The sequence below is a fragment of the Trachinotus anak genome, unplaced genomic scaffold, assembly GCF_046630095.1.
Source record: "Trachinotus anak isolate AG129_WGS33_773 ecotype Australia unplaced genomic scaffold, CSIRO_AGI_Tana_v1 ptg000019l, whole genome shotgun sequence".
In the NCBI taxonomy this organism is placed as follows: Eukaryota; Metazoa; Chordata; class Actinopteri; order Carangiformes; family Carangidae; genus Trachinotus; species Trachinotus anak.
This window is the reverse complement of record NW_027273870.1, coordinates 23,919,153-23,939,219: the sequence shown is the minus strand read 5'-3', so window position 1 is coordinate 23,939,219 and position 20,067 is coordinate 23,919,153. Positions and strand designations below refer to the sequence as shown.

The following is a 20,067-nucleotide window of genomic DNA, read 5'->3' as shown; positions in this document are numbered from 1 at the left end:
CTTTAAGTAACAATTTAAAGTGACTTCATAGGCATTAACGTGCAGTGTACAATTACAGAGTGGCTTAAGATGCACGTACAAGGACGTAGCTGGAGAAGGAACCCTTTAGAGTAAGGGGAATTTTCATGTCAGGATGATATCGTTACATTTATAAGCAGGATCGGAAGTAAACATAAAAAAAACAAAACAACATAAATTAACAGAGCAAATAAAGTCACGTGGGGTTGCATGTAAAGGAAATTTATACAACAGTATTTTTCTAAATGTTAACAGGAAATGTGTATGTGCGTCATGTAGGCCTCTAATATTAGTAAACTTCTCATACATGTTAATTAAAAAAAGTCTGCCTCTAGCCTCTCTGGTTTCCTAAAAGAATACAATGAAATGACAAAGTGAGTGGGATGTTTTGAATTCAGGCCATTGTAGCTCTTTGTAATCTGCTACTGAAGCTCCAAAGAGAGAATGGGCCTTGTAAAAACACTCTTCACATAAAATGGAATTTAATTTTAAATGCTTTTTTTTTTTTTAGTTTTTCACTGAGGTTGCCACTTCTATAATCCTGCCTGGAAATAATGAGTAATGTAAGAAAACTACACTACACATGTCTTACCTAAAACAACGTCCACTGCTGAGCTTAGACTGAAGAAGAGAATGTGTTTCTGAAAAAGCTTCGAGTTGGGATATCTGAACTGCTTGAAATAAGGAAATAAGGAAATACAACTCAAAAACATACTGTATGGTCAACCACTTCTTTCTCCTGACACCACCCACCCCCCCACCCCCTTTTGCAGTTTGCATTTCTTCCCTCCCCATTTCCTTGTTCCTCTTTATACAGAAGTGACCATGTGTCCCTCCCCTTTCTTTTCTGTCTTTCATGCTTCATAAGTTTTTGGTTTTTTTTGCCTCCCCCCTCAGTTTACCTCCTCCTTTTTGCAGAACATTGTATTGTGCTCTTGCTCCTCCCTTCCTAGTTTTACTGATGCAAAACTTCTCTTTTCACCTCTTGTTCCTTTTAAAGAACGTGAAGTTTGATCCCAGTCTCTCACATTTTAAGTAGGTGACACCCATGATCTTTTCCACCCCAAGCAAAAGCCTGCGTTAACTTCCTGTATGTCTCCCCTTCAGAGCTTCACTGTGCCCTCCTCCACTTCCCCCTCTGACCTCTCCTCCCTCTCCTCCCTCTGCTTCTCTCTTCCTGAGCTCACTCTGTCGTTGGCGTTCGCGTTGACTGGCCAGAGTCCGCGAGCTGAGCACCCTCGTCTTTATTTGATCCGCCAGCTTCCTCTGCCTCTCTCTTCTGTCTCTCTCTCTCTCTCTCTCTCTCTCTCTATCTGTCCATATCTGCAGCTCTTCACCCATTCATCTCTGTCCTGCCCTCAGGGTAAGTAGCCTAGAAAATATTTAACAGTTGACTGAATATGTTTAGACATGTCATACTCACACACACTCACACACACACACACACACACACACACTTTGAAAGTGTAATGCATTTTCAGGAAAAAATAGGAAGTGTGCAACAGACAATCGTGCTGCCCCCACACTCTCTCAGAGCAGTTTTTGTAAAGTAACAGACTGTGATGGATATGTGTGAACTGATTTCCTGGTTGTGTGCTCTAACTGTCAACTGTGAAGTTTGTGTCGGGGATGTGTGTTACCCTTGACCTGCATCATTCCTCTCATGTTTCTGAAAGTCTGGATTTCATTAACACAACCTGGGTGAGATAAGCTCAGTGCTCTGTGGACAGAGAGTTAAAGTCAGCTGATGGTGGGTTTTACCCCTATTTGCCTCAAATAGCCTGGGCCAACTCTGACTGAATCTTGAAGAAATAGTTGTGTAAATTTCATTAAAACATGTGACTGTTTTCTTTCTCTTTTCACTTCTTCCTTGTATAAAGAATATTGTAACTTCTGTTTTTCTAGACTTGACTGTTCTCCGCACCCCACTTCCTGGTCTGTTTCAAACATCTGATTGGCCATGGCGTACCACAGTTTCCTGCTGGAACCAATTAGCTGCCATGCTTGGAACAAAGATCGGACCCGTAAGTCTGCTCGCCTTCTCTGATTGGTCACTCGGGGTTGTAGTTCAGTGGCTTTGAGTCGTCTCATCCCCAAACTGCACACTATTTTAAACACAGACATCATGGAACATCTTGCCTCAACTAGCATCTGCGCCAAAGAACAACTGTTGTAATAGACAGAGGGTTGTGATTGGCTCCCAGGTGGGAGAAGGTATTTCCTGTTTCCTGTAACAGTGAGGGTGGCGTCTGGGGGCCTTTCTGAGAGGCTCTTGTACTCCGTTAGCTGCAGGAAACTAATGCCATATTTGGCTGTTTTGATCAGCACTTTGGTTTCTGGGCAAAGCGGATGTAACAGGCGGCTGTGATCGAGTCATACACTCATACGGTTGTAGTTTTGCTCAGCTTGTAGCTGAACACTTTAGTTTGTTCATATTGCAGGATTAGCACTCAAAAAACAAAAAAAAAACCAAAACTGCACACAAAAGCACCCACACTGCTGCTCTCAGAAAACCACTGCTTCTGACTCATCTGCTGACTACAACCAGCGCATGGTTTGCTACAACATTATGGGAAGGAAGGTCGCAGTTCTTGCACATTATCTATTTAAAGATACCATGTGTCTGTGAGCTGCCTGCAGGCAGATACATTCTGTATTTCTCTAGTTTTCTCTGTTCTCATGCACCAAGTCAGCTGTTCTGTGTTACACTCCACTGATCATCCCGTCACAAATGTCTCCTGTCAGTCACACTGTACTTTGTCCTCACAGTGGGAAACGACCTCTTTACATGTCGAACTCATTTGCACAGTTTTCTCCGTTGATGCACAGTGAAATAAATACATGTGTTTGTGTGCTGCAGAGATCGCCCTCTGCCCCAACAACCATGACGTGCACATCTACAAGAAAGATGGGGCCAAGTGGACCAAGATTCATGAGCTGAAGGAGCATAATGGGCAGGTGACAGGTGAGACACACTCATGCACAAAGAGGGATTAACTGCCATGACTTTAATTTAATCTCCCACAAAAAAAAAAATACAAGTTGCAAAAATGGCAGTTCAAATGAAAATGAATTTTTATCAAACGTTATGGGGTTTCCTTTGTGATGTTATTATCAGGGTCAAGATCTGGTCAAGTGGTGAACAGTTTGAGAAATAAGTCCACCATCCTTTTAAATCCCAACTGTCCCGTCCAATTGAATCTAATAAACAAAGATTAGGATTTTAAATAATTGTTTGACATTTGTGGTAATGCTCTGAAATGGCTTCTTGTTGAGAGTTAGGTAAGAGGATTGATACTGCTCTCATTTCTGCCTTTGAATATGAAGCTATTACCAGCAGCAAAGCTTAGCACAACGACTGGAAACAGGGAAACAGCTAGCCTGGTTTTTCCAAATGTAATAAAATCCACCTAGCAGCACATCTAACTATACTACAGACACACAAACATCACTATAATCTGATATATCTCGTTTGTTTTAACGGGACGACAGCCAAAGCTGAAAAACAACAACTTATGGTTTAATGAGGGGGCTATGTGCCAAAATATTTCCTGGCCAGGTGCAGTGTCTTCCTGGAGTCGCCACTGGTTTCTTGTCAAACTCGTGACTCCAGGCTAGCTGTATGCTAAGCTAAGTTAATTAAAGCGGACCTCGACACACCATGCTGGCACTTCCATCTCACATCTCACTTCTTAAAAATGCGACATACGCATCTCTCTAACACACTTAGCTGTTTAATTGGTTGGGTTACACATCCAATTCAATGTAACTGATTTAGGCTTTTAACTCTTTACAAAAAAACAAATGCTGTTACTTTAAATATGTGTATATTTGAATTTCTTTTCTCTTTCTTTCTCCTGCAGGTATTGACTGGGCTCCAGACAGTAACCGTATAGTTACTTGCGGAGCGGACCGTAACGCCTACGTGTGGACCCTTAAAGAGGGCACCTGGAAGCCCACCCTGGTCATCCTCAGGATCAATCGCGCCGCTCGCTGTGTGAAGTGGTCACCTAAAGAGAACAAGTTTGCTGTAGGCAGCGGCTCTCGCCTCATCTCCATCTGCTACTTTGAGCAGGAAAACGACTGGTGAGGTTTCAGAGGGCGGCCTCCTCTGCCCAGTCGACGTAAAAAAGCTGCATTTGATCATTATGAACCACAGTTTGAGCGATTCTGAAATGCTGTGTGGTTCTGTGCAGGTGGGTGTGTAAGCACATCAAGAAGCCAATCCGCTCCACCATCCTCAGTCTGGACTGGCATCCCAACAATGTCCTTCTGGCCGCTGGATCCTGTGACTTCAAATGCAGGTATCAAAACAAGAACAAACGTGCTCTTTCATTCCTCTTGAGGTCTCCCTTGTTTTTTTATTGATACATTTTTATCTTTTTGGAGATTGTCCTTACTTAATTAAAAGCTTGAATGTTTATGTTCTATAGTTGTATCTGTACACTCAATGGCCACCAACTGTACCTCTAGAAACCAAAATTAAACTATATATAATCATAAATATGAACTAAACTTACACCTAACCGCATCCGAATCTAAAATCTTATTAAGTTCAACCATGACCACAACCTATAGCATCTTGATGAAGTGAAGCCTCATCTCACAGAAATGTCATTTTATAAAGTTTTTAAACAGATTTTCACAAGAACCATGAAACAGTAATATACTCAATATACAGATAATGCAGAATAAATGATTATATATACATCTAATAGACTTCTCAGCCATCAACAATGGCAGTGATAACGACCCCTCTCGCTTACAGGGTGTTTTCAGCCTACATCAAGGAGGTGGAGGAAAAGCCTGGCCCCACTCCCTGGGGCAGCAAGATGCCGTTCGGGGAGGTGTTGTTTGAATCTGGAGGGTCGGGAGCTGCAGATCAGAGTTCAGGAGGGGGCGGTGGTTGGGTGCACAGTGTGTGCTTCTCACACTCCGGCAACCGTCTGGCCTGGACCTCCCATGACTCCACCGTGTCTGTTGCAGAGGGAGGCAAGAGCGGCACGTAAGAGAGGGCGGGGCGGCATACCTGTGTGTCTCTCCTGTGTGTTTGTGTGTGGACACTGACCTTTGTTATTGCCTCCACAGGGTGAGCAGCCTGAGCTCCGAGACACTTCCTCTTCTGTGTGTCACCTTCATTACTGAGAACAGCCTAGTAGCAGCTGTGAGTATTCAACATTTTTTGTGTGTCTGTCTCCTTGATTTTGGTGCAAAGCAATGTTGACAAATCAAGTGAGCAAAAGAAACAAATGAAAAAAATTATAATTTACAGACTAAATCAGATATCTCAATTTATCTTGCCTAGTGCCTTATTTGTTTTATTTTTCCATATGTAATATCAATATTCAATCAGATCAACTGGGGATTATATGGTCTCTGAGAAAAAAAAACATTAGTTAAGTGGATAAGTTAGGTGGAGGTGTTCATTTTTATTTCACTCATTATTAAAACTGCCAAAAGTTGGGGTGAGCTTTACCTGGAAGTCAGTCAGATGCAGAGTTTCACTATTTAAAATGAGAATATGTGCTGAACAGTGGCCACTGTGGCCACAAGTGCCAATTACAGGATGACTGCAAATTGAGTCAGTAGCTTGAGGACATAAATGGGGCTTCCTCATGGAGGTTAAAGTTAGCATCCATATGATCACAGTGTCCCTGGATCAAGTCTATTTGCGGCATGTAATCCTCCATCACTCTCTCTCCCTTACATTTGGAGCACTGTTTACTGTTTCCTATCTAAAAAGATGCCCAAAAACCTTTTTGCTTTTGGTTCCACTGTCTGTTACATGCTAAAATGTTGAAGGTAAATACATAAAGTCAGCATGTAGTCTCAGTAATGTGAATCATACAGCAGCTATATATTAAGTTTGCTCACTGAAGTGGGCTAACACCAATAACTACTTACATTAGCTACCATCAAAATAATTTGAAAGCCTACGCTTAATGGCTCTGAGCTTTCCAGGTATATATTAGTCACACAGCAAAATCACAAAGTCTCTAGTCTCATGCTGACATACTTATGTTTTCCCAGCTCCACCTGATTGCACCCTCATGTGTTTCTGTGTTCTTCCAGGGCCACGACTGTTACCCAATGCTGTTTGTGTACGACGGTGCCAAAGGCAGCTTGACATTTGGTGGCAAGCTGGACGTGCCTAAGCAGGCGGCCCAGAAGGGCATCAGTGCCAGGGAACGTTTCCAGAACCTGGACCGCCGGGCCTCAGAGACCCAGAGCACTGACAAGGACCTGAACACGCTGCACAAGAACAGCATCAGGTCGGGAGAGGAAACAAATGTTTTGGAGGAAATTAAGATTTAAGTGATGTGTATATGTGTATAAGTCATTTTTTATTGTTTATTTAAGGGTATGCATAATCATCATCATCATCACGTTAGGCTACTTTTTGCACCCTCATGTGTTTGTACACAGAGTTTGACTTGTCTCAAACTGTATTTCAGCCAAATCTCTGTGCTGGAAGGAGGACGAAACCAGTGCACCAAGTTCTGCACCACTGGCATGGATGGAGGGATGTGCATCTGGGATGTCAAGGTAAAAAAACACATTGCAAACAGTACACATGATATATTGGTGTGGTCAGCTCTTACAACTTGTTGTCATGATGTTTTCACAGTCATAATGCAGACATGTTTTTGAGTATTTTACTTTCTTTTTCAGACTCTGGAGTCTGCAATGAAGAATTTGAAGATAGTCTGAACTTAAGTTTACATTAAACCACCCAAAGTATAGTAGCCTCCGGAGATATGAAGAAAACCGCTGCCTTATCACACAAAGCTTCTTGGCCATATTTTAATCAGGTATTTTTTTTATATACAGGTTAAAACGATCAGACTCGGGTGAAACAGTGTTTGTAATCCCTCTGAAGCTCTTTGCTGAGCCTGTCAAAGTCAACACTGTATACACTGAGCCCAGGTCTGCAAATGGTACTTTATGAGTTAGATCAGTATAGTCACAGACAGTTCAGTCTGAGCTGAATGCTTAAAGCAGAATTTTTATATTAATCAGGATGAAATGCTGCAATACTTGTTTAAAGCTTATGCTGGTCATAATATGCATTTAATAAATGAAATTGCTGTTACAGTACTCAACAAAGCTTTGTTCATTACAGGTGTGTGTGTGTGTGTGTGTGTGTGTGTGTGTGTGTGTGTATGGGGTCTGAAACTGGGATCCCACTATACTTCAATTGCTGGACCCCACAGGTTTTAATGGTTTGAGGGTTAAGCCTTGGTTTTAGGGTTAGGTGTTCAGTTGTGATGGTTAAGGTTAGGGTGAGTTGCTAAGGAACACATTATCTCAATGACTGGGCCCCACAAATATATTAAGACAAGGGTGTGTATGTGTGTGTGGTTTTTTTGTTTTAACAAACTGACAGTTCACCTTTGACCTTAAAAACTGCAGATGACAAAACTGTCTCAACTGAAGTTCCAGTTACTCGCTTGTGGTGGAGCTTTTGACCACATCACATGGTCTTCATCAGCAAACTGAGTTTCCTCAGTGTCCAGCTGTGGATGTTCAAACTTTCAATACATCTGAGCACCTGTAGCTCTTCTTATCCATGTTGACTCGAAATTTGAGACAGGTTAGAGAGATTTTCAAAATCCTGGCAAGTTTGAACATCTGCCGTTGAACAGCGACCTAGGAAACTCAGTTTGCTGATGAAGACCATGTGATATTATCAGAAAGTCCTGCAGAGGTGAGTAAGTGGACCAGTTAATTATATATATATATCTGGTATCGTGGAAAAAGCTTTACAACAGGTTCTAAGACATTTTAGGAAATATAATCAAGCAGTTAAATGAATGAATAACATGAGAAGAAAATTTCTACAGCTGAAACTATTAGTAGACTAATCAATAAGTCGAACAACAGAAAATACTATTTTAGTCGATTAACTGTTTAATATTTGTGGATCCAGCATCCACCAAGCTGTTTTTCTTGTTTTTTCCAAATTGAATATCTCTTCAACAAAACCTGACCCAATACCTCAGGATCTGAGAAACTGTGATGAGCATTTTTATATACTTAATATAATAATCAGAAGGTTTTCTATGTCTTTACCCAAAAATCCTACTTAAAAAAAAAAGGATTTCAAGTGGAATCAGTCTGAGCTGGGACTTCTGCTCCTTAAATATCATTTTAGCTGGACAATAATAATAATAATAATAAAACCTATAACCATCGTCATCGCAGTAAATCACCAGCCTCCATCTCCACCTGGAGGCAGAACCGGGAGCTGCACATCCAGGCGCGCATCGGCACGAATCTCCCCAGCAATCAGGAGCCAGTCCCTTTCGAAAATGATGTGGCAGCCCTCAGTGATAAAAAGCAGCCCTCCTCACCGAGTCGTGATGAGGTGAACCGGCACAGAGAGAGAGAGAGAGAGAGAGAGAGAGAGAGAGAGACCACCGCGGACGGTGCAGGAAAACCGGCTGCTTCCTCAGAGACCGTCCCCTGAACGCCCACACTTCCGGACTGGATCCTCTGGAGGCAGCTGGGTCGGGATGCGTCCGTCTCCCGGTGCCGCTTGAGATGAGGATAAGGCGACGACGTCTTCCCGGTGAAACGGCGACTGCTCGTTACGTTACGCTGGATGTGCCCGTTTCAGTCTGAGCCGCAGCGACCAGATCTCGACGGAGGGGATCCAGGCTTCAGCCGTACTGTCTGTCTGCTGTCAACTGTTGCTTATTTCCACTGTAAATGAATCTTGTAAGGTAGGTCGTGTTATTTCTCAGTACAGTACAGAAATATTTCTCAGCTTGCTGTCTGATAGTGATGTTAATGATGAGGAGGAGGATGAGGAGGAGGATGCTGGGAGGCTTTGAGATGATCTGTTTTTTGTTTTTTTTTTTGTTTTGTTTTTGTTTGTTTTTAAGTCAACATTTTTATTTCAGCTTATCTCTGAACTAGTGATGTAATAATCTTGTAGTCCAGGGGTTTTTATTTGCTTGACAAGCAATTGTAAGAATAACACAAACCTGCCACTTCCCTCCTCCTCCTCCTCCTCCTCCTCCTCCTCCTCATCATCATCATCATCTTGCTGTCTCTTCTGCCTCCTCTTTTTCTGTGCACTGTCCTCTCTGAGACACTGTAGGCCCCGCAAACACACATCTTCATTGTCCTCAGTCTCTTAGACGTACTGTACATATCTGGACCAACACATGAGAGCCAGATGGGTCTATAGGTTGAGGTTGTCATAGTGATTTTAACAGCAGGAAGAGGTCGAACAGAACAGCCCAAGATTGCAACTGACTATTATTTTAGAGATAACTGTCAGAATATAGTACATAATGTCCGTCACAAGTTCCCAGATCTCAGGATGGTTTGTGTGTCTGACCAACACTTCAGAAGGCTAAAGATATTCAATTTACAGTGATATAAAACAGGGAAAAGCAACAAATCCTCACAATTGAGAGGCAGCAACCATCATATTTTGGGATTTTTGCTTCTAAAAATGACTAAAACAATTAAGCGACAATCAAAATTGTTGTTGTTTCAGCCCAGGAGCAGATCACACTGCTCAAACCCTTTTTAAACCCGAGTATTTTCTGGTGCCCAGCTGCTACATGAAATCAGAGATGGAAAAGCATTGCATGTGTGGAGAGTGTGAGCTCACTGTGTTGTCATGCTACAGTAGAAACTGAGGCTGTGGCCAAATTATCACAATGCAGTTTTATTGGACATGATATGAGTCGTCCTGCAGGACAGCTTCTAATTTTTTGACCCGCTCAGTGATAAAACTAATAATTCAAGAAAGTGGGAGATGATTTTGTTTTTTACTTTGCTGCAAAATATGAAATCGTTTCCTTTGTTTGAGTGGCTGTCTTAACATTGTTGCTTCCTCCTTTATTCACAGATTTACATTAGAACTGAAACAATTAACGATAAAATGATTAGTAAAATAATTAACCAGCACAAATGTCAAATATTCTTTACTTCCAGCTTTTCAGGTGTGAAGAGCTGCTGTTTTCATATAATTTCAAATGTAATATTTTGGGCTTTTGGAGTCAGTCAGACCAAACAAGGCTTGTGCAAACTTGTGATGATTTTTTTATTTTATTGACATTTCCTGGTAGATTAATCAGTGATGAAAATAAAAATTTTTTTTTTACATACCTCCTGTTGAGAGTCCACAAGAATACGGGCGCAACAGCTAATTGGTATTTCCAGAGTTTTTTTTATTTATCCATTGCCTGTCACAATGTACTGGCGCACAAAGTGACATTTTCAAAATGCCCATTTTATCTGACCAGCTGTTTACAACCCAAATATATTTATGTTTTTGTGATATAATAAAGAGAAAACTAGCTGTTTGGCATTTTTGCTCGCTTAATGACTTAAATTACTTCTTTGCACTACTTTCCATGACTGTATGTACTTGCTGTCTACTTCCACACACAGAGCAGGACTTGCATGACCATAAAATAGGCTTTAATATTAATTCACTTTGACCATTAACTGGACTGAGGTCGTGGTCTTTATGGTTCAGCTGAAGCGGAGAGACTTCCTTCTGTCCGTCCTGCTGCTGTTGTAGGAGTTATCGTGACGTTTCCACAGCTCTGCTCCCCTCTGTGTCTCTCTGCCTGGCCTCTGGCCTGGTAATTATCAGCCAGCTTGATAAAGTCATTAATGACCCAGCCAAGCCTGCTGGGCCTGGCACTGACACACACTCCAAAGAGAGAGCCAGTCAGACAGTGTGAGGCCAGCGCTGGATACAGGGTGAGGAAGCCTTTAATTGGGGACAGGACGGTGTGTATCTGGGCTGGGTCAGTTAATATTAATAGCTCTGAATGAGCGTCACTTTGAAAAACAGCTGCTTAAGGACAGGGAGCACACTGGAGGAGAGAGAGAAAAGAAAGGTTGAGCTATGGTTGTTAAGAGCTCATTCGCATTATTGTCCTTATGTGAGGTGGATTTTGTCTTTTCTCACCTCTTCTTTAATTTTATCTCCCGTATCTGTCTGTGTGGGATCAGTGTCATATCTATTTTGTTTGGTTTTTTTTTACTTTTGAAAACAAGGAAGATTTAAAACAGCTTAAGTGTAGGAGGAAAACATCATTTTCCACACTGTTGCACAACAACCTAGAGATATACACAGTTTGATTTAAAGGTATATAACTGTGCTGATACTGAAACTGCTGATTTTATGAAATGCTGCAGGCAGTGTGTATATGTGAACACTGAGTTGTGAATTTGACAGTCTCTGAATGTTTTTTCCCCCTAATGAGACGGCAGATACATGCACAGCTCCATAGATGTATAGCACGGATAAATGAGTTTTAGCATTGGCATCCTTTGTCTAAATGTATATATATGAATTTTTAATTTGAGTGGTATTCCCTTTGAAGGGAGCCTCTTTCTCATTTTGAGTCCCTTTGATCTTAGAACAGTGTGTGTGCGTGTGTGTGTGTGTGTGTGAGAGAGAGAGAGAGAGAGAGAGAGACATCGCTAAATCTAGGTCTCTTATGAAATCTGGCTCTGCAAGATGCAGCATAAAAATAGGGAGGGGTTGTGGTTTGTGTGTGTGTGTGTGTGTGTGTGTCTGTGTTTTGTGTGTCTGCGTGGACATCTTTGTCCATTTGCCGTCCTGCATGTTAATTTAATCATCAAGGAGGAACAGGAGAACAAGATGGAAGAGATGAGGAAAGAAAGATGAAAGAACCCAGGAGTTTTCTGCTGTGGTATCCCTGCTCAGTGGTTTCCATGACAACAGTGACATCATTGATGGAGTGCTACCTCCTGAGCTGATCTGTGCTTGTTGCTGTTCAAAAGAATAGATCTAAGTTTACATAGAAACGTGTGTTTGTGTGTGTGTGTGTGTGTGTGTGTGTGAACATGCAGGCGTATCTGTACACGTGAATCGTTTCTGAAAGAGATCACCAGGACAAACCTCTGGTTCAGTCGGTCTGTGGTTACCCACTGTTGCCAGGCAACAGCAGCCATGGCAACAAGTTGAAGCATGATCTAGCGTTGCTAAGCAAAAGGACAAGGTGGAGTGAAATTTTATGAGCGCCACTGAGATACAAATGGATACAAATATTTAAGATGTTCAACATTAAGAAGATGAAAAATATTGATTAGAATTGATTAGAAATGAGAAAAATAGCACACATCATTCCCACAAATGCTGATTTTAAGTAGAAATCAATAACATTACTCTAAAGGCTTTTTTAATTTTCATTATATTTTCAGCATTGCTAGTGGGTACATTACATTGTGTTTTACTGTTGCATACAGAAAATACTGATGTCTTAGATTTTAGTTCAGATCAGTAGATTATTTTCATTGTCAATTAATCTCTCAGTTATTTTGTTGATGGATCTGTGCTTTGGTCTATCAGAAAATATCAGAAAATGCTGAAAAACACCCATCACAGTTTCCTAAAGCCCAATGTGATGTTTTGTCTGAGTCCAAAACCCAAAGATACTCAGTTTACCATCACTGAAGATTAAAGAAACCAGGAAATATTCACATTTTAAAAACTGAACCTAGAGAATTTTTTCTTTAAAAATTCCTGAAAACAATTGATTATCAAAATAGTTGCAGATTAATTTTCTGTCAATAAACATTTGTTGATTTGTGACATTTCCAGGTTTATGAACAACCGTGTTCCTCCTAACAAGAGATACCAGCCCACAGAATATGAGCATGCTGCCAACTGTGCCACGCATGCGGTGAATGCACACACACACACACACACACACATACACTCACTCACACTTACACAGAAAGTGATCATTAACCTGACACAGATGAAATGCCACAGTCAGTGAGAACAGGGGAAAAAATCTAGCACCATTACATAACAGATTAATGACACACCGGGTCTTTTTCAAACCACACACACAGTACATCGTGCACACATTTTCAGGTTATCCTGCATGTTTGTGTATCTGTCTGTCTGTGTCTCATGTTTCATTTATGTTATGAATTCATGTAGTTATGGATAATCCCCAGTCTGCTGGGCAGCTCGTTGTTGCACTTCCAGTCGGAGGACCAATGGGAGCGGTTGTCGGCCTGGGTGTACGGGGCAGGGCTCAGCTCGCTCTTCATCATCTCCACCCTGTTTCACACTGTGGCCTGGAAGAAGAGCCACTTACGGTGCACACACACACACACACACACACACACACACACATGCACATTTTAACACAATGTTTGGACTGCACCTGTAATATTGCAGATTAATATTAAAACGTAGAAGAGGACACAAAAAAACAGCCTCTGCTTTTTCTGTGGAGCAGACTTTTTCGAGTTATATGGTGTTTTTGGACACTGTTTGTCCTTCTCTGGAACGAATGTGTATCCCTACATTCCATATTTGTTTTTGAGATGTAAAAGACACTGATGCTACATGTATAAACAGTGTCACTCAGTTGTCATGAGGCTGTTTGGTCTCTCTCTTCAGGTCTGTGGAGCACTGTTTCCACATGTGTGACAGGATGGTGATCTATTTCTTCATTGCTGCCTCCTACGCCCCTTGGTAAACAACCCAGCCTGCTCAGTATGAGTGTGTGTATATGTGTGGGGAATGTGTATATATTTGTAGTTATCTCTTCCTGTTGATGCCTAACCAGGCTCAACCTGCGGGAACTGGGTCCCTGGGCGTGCCACATGCGCTGGTTGGTGTGGGTCATGGCCTCTTTTGGTACCACCTATGTCTTCTTCTTCCATGAGAGGTCAGCTCATACATTCAGCGTTTACTTTTATCAGTATCAGTATCTCGCCATTTATTCATCTAATCAATATACATCCTGCGTGACAAAACAATCTCAACTCTAAGGTCCATTTACTAACTTTTTCTAGACTTACAATTGCATACCGTGAGCGTCATCACATAATCTAAGTGTAGGGATGGACTACTCAGATTTTTTTCTCCCTATATAGACATTCTGAAATTCAGCCTTGGGGTTTCAGTGGAAACCTGCCTGTGTGGAAATGCAGAAGATACGTGTAGGTTAATATGAGGCTGTGACTATAGATCACTTATTAACTTAAGCTTAAAGTTCCTCTCCAGACATGTCTTAAACCAGGTAAAAATACTCCACCACCACCGCTGCTCGTGCTAGGTTTACAGGTGATAGAGCAGACAGTATCAAGATGGTTAGCGGAGGAAACATTGGAGAGACTCAGCTACATGTTTGAGCCTCAGTCAGACCCAGACTTGGGAGTTTGTTGAGGAGTGAGGAGTTTGTTGTGCACCAAAGCCAGTGAACAGAAGACAGATCAGGTTATGTAGTTATTTGTTTATGTTGTTCATTAGCTTGTAACTGGCAGTAGCTGACACAGTGTTAGTGGAGGTGCTAATGTAAACACTTGAGCAAGGTTTTGGGTTTATCCGCCCCACATCCCTGCAAGTTGATGGGATTGGTTCCGTAGGTAATTTGACTTATGAAACCCTGGCTGTCTGAATTTGTTTTTGAGACTGTTATTGGTTCCCTGCAGTTATGATGTGGAAATGTGCAACCATGGCATTGACTGTTTATTTTGCTCATGGTATGTCTTGTATTATATAAAAACAGCATAAGGACATGTTAACAAGGTTAAAACCTTAACTTAAAATTTCTAACTTTTTTCTTCTGCACTTTTTCACCAAGCTGCTATGATTAGTTACAGGTATATATGCATACATACATAAGTATGCTTACAACATTTTCATACTGGTTTCATTCAGTAATATAACTGCCTGAGAGAGTGAGAAAGAGAATGTATATGTTATCCTATATTAGGAGGAAGTGGGTGCTCTTATTATGAAGAAACAAGAAACTTTTTTTTTTTTTTTTTTTTGGTAAGATGATAATAAGATGTCACATCTGGCGATACCTGATCGGCTTGATACGATCAGTATCCTCGTCAATAATAGTGTCAACATTAGTCCTCAAACGCTGGTAAATTTAACTTTAGGCACCACTTTAAACATTAAAGATTAGTGGTGAGGACCCTCCTGCACAGAGCAGAGCGTCTTATCAGTGAAGAGAGAAGGAGGCGTAGCATCATATAATCAATACAGGATCAGGGCTGATAATGCTGGGACTCCCTTATGTGGCCGGGCTGCTGGAGCATCTTGGCAGTGTCCTTCAAGTCTCCAAGAGTCGGGACTTAGCACACATCATTCAGCATGTTAAGATTTCTACTGATACACCCCAAAGACAAGACCCTTCCTTGACCAAAGTTACTCACTCAGGCCATGATACACGTTTTAAAGCTCAGAAAAAGCTAGTAAGTGACCTTTGATCTGAGATTATTTTGTCACTCATACTGTTACAGAGGTCAAGAATGAACGCCCATGCTTAAATATTCTTCTCTATCAGGTACAAGGTCATGGAGTTGATCTGCTACACGGTGATGGGAGTTTTTCCTGCCCTGGTCATCCTCTCAATGGTGAGCCCACTCTTTTACTGTAGTCTGTGTGGTTTTGACATGTCTCCATTATAATGTTTTTTAAAACTTAAGATGAATACACTTTCTGCCTCTTCGCAGCCAGAACAATCGGGCCTGTGTGAGCTTCTGCTGGGCGGAGCCTGCTACTGTCTGGGGATGGTTTTCTTCAAAAGTGATGGCATCGTCCCATTCGCTCATGCCATTTGGCACCTCTTTGTAGCTATGGGAGCAGCCATACACTACTATGCCATCTGGAAGTACCTCTATGCCCAGCCACCCAATCAGGTCCAGACCTCCAGATGACATCAGCGCTGACCTCACAGGGAGTAGCTCCTGTGTTTGAGCATCTTCAATGAGATGATGTGAGCTGTGTTCAAATTCAGGGGCTGCCTCATTTGGAGGCTAGTTGGGTGACCATGTACCTCTTCCCCAAATGATACAGTTTAACCTCACAGATACCAAAACTAATGCTGTTTTCAAGCGGTCCTTGTCAACTCATCAAGTCAAATATTTAAATATTTATCACATAGAAATTGCCCTCAAACAAAAAAAAAACAGACAGCGGGTATATGGTAATATTTGGGCATGTTTGATGATATCTGAAATCTACTTTAACACAAGGTGGACAGCTGGGAAACGGTGTACCACATGACCTCAGTTTATCTGTAACATCCTCTGTTTACCATCATTTCTAGACTTGTAGGAAGAACGAACAGTGAAGTTTGTGCCCGGCATCGTTTATTTTATAGGAATAGGTTTGGTTTCAAAAGGCTATGACACATTCCATAATGACAGTAGTCTAACAAAGTCTACAAGTCTCATAAGTTTTATTCATGGGTACTGCTGGATTTGCATCCGTACAAAAAAAAGTCCAATGCTGCCTTATCTTTGAATGATGGTATTTCCAGCATCTTTTGAGGAGACTCTTAGCTGTGCATCAAAATAAAGTTTTATTCATAATAATAAAAAAAAATGGTGCCAGGTACTTTTTTAAGCCCTGAATAGCGCCTGCAGCTATTCCTTCAAGGCTACATACAGCCCTAACAGCCTCCACCAGTCAGAGGGTTAGGGCAACCTCAGTTTAGCCTGTGAGACGAAACCCAGGGCAAGAATGTTCAGTTATAACTTATTGCTACTTGGAAAGTTACTGCTCTGAGCGCACAATAGTAATTGGAGGCATCCAGGGTGAGCATATCAGCTTTTATCAGTCCAGGGTTTCTGGATTATGGCAGCCGGACCAGTGTTTAGAGAGATTTTAGTGAGTAAATCATCCCCAGTTGAAATTACACCCTATTTGTTATTCACACCCTGCACTGGCTTAGTGACTCATGACCACCTGAAGTGAAATACCTCATACATATGATGTGATTATGTGATATTTCCTGACTTTATAAGTTGATGAGGACATTTAAATGCACCATTAAGCAATTGACCGGCATGCAATAGATTGTAGGACACTTGAGAGTGACAAAGCAAACACCAGTTGTGTATTCCAAGCTGACAGCTGCATTTGGAGGAGACTTTGCACTGAAACCGCCCTGTCAGCCCATTGTGATGAATCCGGACTTCAAGAGAAGCAGCCTGTGAAATGGGACACAGCTTTTTAGTTTTTACCACCTCAGTTCATTTCAATTTCACGTTACAGTATTTTATTTTTTTTGCAGGACTTTGGTTTCATTCCAATGATCAGGGGTTAAATGACTATTCTGGGAGATTTCTCTCTTTGTGGTGCACGTCCAGATTCAGTGTTTAGAAGCTGAATTGAGGGGCATTGTCTTATTGTGAAGAGATAGACAATGTTTACAATTAGCTGACTTGACTATCATAATTAGTTTTAGGACATTATTTAAAGCATTATCATCATCATCATCATCATTAACAGAAGGTGTCATGAGGTTTGATTATATTTAAGAGGTTGCGACTTCAGTAACTTACTATTCCAATTCAGAGCTCTAGATAGTATTATTACTGTTATTGTTACTAGTTGTGCTATCTACACTGTAGTACACTATATGGTTTTAACAGTGGTTGCTTCAGTTGGTGATTTACTGTGATTTCCAAATCAAGCATGACTGTAGAATGATATTTTTTATGTTGAACATGCAGATATTCATGGTTTTAGTCTTGAAGACTTTACCTGTGTGCTTCCACCTTAACTAGGCTCTGCTCAGTAGATTATCGAGAATATTTACTGAATTCTAATAGTTTACTGTTGTTGATTAGGTTTAGTAAGTGAAGATGTCATCAGTACGATTTATACAGTATATATTTATTAATGACGTACAATATATGTTGACTTCATCTATATTTTCTTCTAGTGTACTCATAGTGTTAGCCGGTTATCTTCATCATCTCCATCCTAAATGAATGGGACCCATTTGATAGAGTTTGTCGAAGCTACGTGGTTGAACCTCAGAGGGGAAAACCACTGTCTGACTCAGCACTGCCAGAAGACTGACCTACTGCCGCAACTGATAGCACACTACTACCATATACGTCTCACACTTGAAAGGAAACTGAAGCTATAGTATTGTTGAACAATCTGGCCCAATATTAAGGCATCTCAGGTGTGTGTGTGTGTGTGCGTGTGCGTGTGTGCGTGTTCGTATGTATCTTATACTATACGACTCCCATGAATCCAAAGCCTCTTATCGGCTGAGTCTATGTTTACATGTGAATGCATGTACCTTGAACACGTAAATACATTTGAATATGTATGTATTCTCTAAGTGTTAAACTGTATGTGGTGGCACATGATATAGTGGACAAGCTTGTATTGTATGATAAATGTGGCTAGAGGACCAAAAGGTCAAACCATCTAGTATTTATAGGTGTACAAAAAAATATTTTTTAAAACCTCTGCTCCTGTTCAACATCTTTTCACTGCTGTCTGTCTCTCAGGATTTGGATCATTTGGGCTTAAAAGCCCGTGACGCCACATTCAGTGACCACTAAAGCTGCTGTTCGGGTGCTGTCTGCAGCTTCAAATAGCTGTGAAGCTGCTTTCTCTAATGCTGGCATGGCTCCACACAGTGTAACTTGCTTATTCACAACCCAAGTAGGGCAACAGCCCCAAAAGTTTTTTGCAAGCTTTACATATGGGTAATATTTATAGAATAACCAAACAGGAGCTTTAAGGCAGTCAGAAATTGATATAAAACCACTGCACCTTTTATGACGGCAAATGTGTGTATAGATTATAATAAGAACTGGAAAGCAAAACTACCCAAAGCTGCAAAACCCACTAAATTTGCCGCAAAACCCACTAAATTTGCCGCAAAACCCACTAAATTTGTTGCAATATTTGTCGCAAATTTGTTGCAAAATTGTTGTCACAAAATTTGCATTTAGATCTGCATCAAAACATGCTGTGATTACAATTACTAAATGCATATGCCAGATATTTTTTTTCTTTCAAATAAGTGCAGTAGTAATGAGAAAATGACTACAAGGCAAAAAAAAAAAAAAAAAAGAAAGAAAAAAGGCCATTCTAAAAAAAACTCTGGATCCACACCTAGATTTGGATCCAAACCAAAAACTAGTAATTTCATTCTTGTGTCATGGCCAAACTTTACACCCTTTAAAGATATCACGCTAACTTGCAGACAAACCAGCAAACACTGGAGTGAAAACATTTAACCTCTTGGGCAAAGGTAAGAAATAATATTGTACAATAATATTGTATTGTTATATAGAACAAACCTGCACATTCTTAACAGAAGAGCAACTGTCACTGCTGTCTACCTACTTTCATTTCAAAACATAATATTCATTCCGCAATACCTAAAAAAAATATATTAAAAAAAAGCATTTATAACTTGCCAAACAGTATGTGCAGCACTATAGGGTCCAAAAAAGTAAATCATCATCACCAAAATTCAGCCTAATTTGTTTATTTTTTGACCAATAAACACACTGCAGATAAACATAATCAGGAGGTAACACAGATCTTTGGTTGCAGTTTCGTTTTTTTTACTCAGCAGGTAGTGGTATTATAACATCAGAACAAATTCAGCGTCACAGCTGGATGGGAATTACATTTGTCACACTGTGGATATCTCCGTTTGGAAAGAAGCTCCTCAGATATATTCTCCAGTATCTTTTAGTGTTTGTTCTCTCACTGTTTACTTGGGCCTCTGGGACAAACTGAATGGTTGAGTTTACTGTGTTGGAGGTTTTATCTCCAGAATTTAGACCAGTTCCAGGGACAGGTTTGGCCACTCTGGGATGAAGTATTTGAGGACTTGATGTGTGTCTGTCTTGTCTTGGTTATAATATGTGTCTTGTTCAGACATACAGTGCCCACCTGACTTTGTATAGAGCTCTGTGGTTTTATAAAATCTCCATGAAGCCTTCATGGACCCTCTGTACATTGTTTATAGCCGCTCTGTGATTGTGGCTCTGTTCTCAGTGCTGCTGGTGATTTCTTTCTGGTCCTTCAAGACTGATTATATTATCACATATTCTTTCTGTCTCTTTCTCCAGTTTTCATATTGGTTATTGTGTCTGTGGTGCTTTTGTGCTGTGATAAGCCTATATGATGCCAACAATGCTTTTATCTTTTCTATTTCTCTTGTAATAAAAAAGCTTTTTCATGCAGTATATTCCAGGTCTCAACATTTTATAATGTTTCCCCTTTTGATATGTTTTCTATCT

General features: G+C 40.8%; 2 protein-coding genes across 3 annotated transcripts; both read left to right on the top strand.

The window, feature by feature from the left end:
• Nucleotides 1-1,192: 1,192 nt before the first annotated feature.
• On the top strand, nt 1,193-7,116 carry LOC139636944 (actin-related protein 2/3 complex subunit 1B-B-like). The gene is made up of 10 exons (XM_071505388.1): nt 1,193-1,381; nt 1,924-2,042; nt 2,879-2,983; nt 3,882-4,104; nt 4,215-4,322; nt 4,787-5,023; nt 5,107-5,182; nt 6,091-6,290; nt 6,474-6,564; nt 6,691-7,116. Exons 2-10 carry the CDS (start codon nt 1,979-1,981, stop codon nt 6,727-6,729), a joined length of 1,143 nt encoding a protein of 380 aa, XP_071361489.1. The 5' UTR covers nt 1,193-1,381; nt 1,924-1,978; the 3' UTR covers nt 6,730-7,116.
• Nucleotides 7,117-8,295: 1,179 nt separating this feature from the next.
• Nucleotides 8,296-20,013, top strand: LOC139636948 (monocyte to macrophage differentiation factor 2-like). 2 transcript variants are annotated; one of them, XM_071505392.1, is made up of 7 exons: nt 8,296-8,744; nt 12,623-12,704; nt 12,971-13,131; nt 13,439-13,513; nt 13,608-13,709; nt 15,342-15,411; nt 15,511-20,013. In XM_071505392.1, exons 1-7 carry the CDS (start codon nt 8,731-8,733, stop codon nt 15,712-15,714), a joined length of 708 nt encoding a protein of 235 aa, XP_071361493.1. In that variant the 5' UTR covers nt 8,296-8,730; the 3' UTR covers nt 15,715-20,013. The 2 variants fall into 2 exon arrangements, with proteins under 2 accessions (XP_071361493.1, XP_071361494.1); XM_071505393.1 differs by lacking the exon at nt 13,439-13,513.
• The last annotated feature ends 54 nt before the right edge of the window (nt 20,014-20,067 follow it).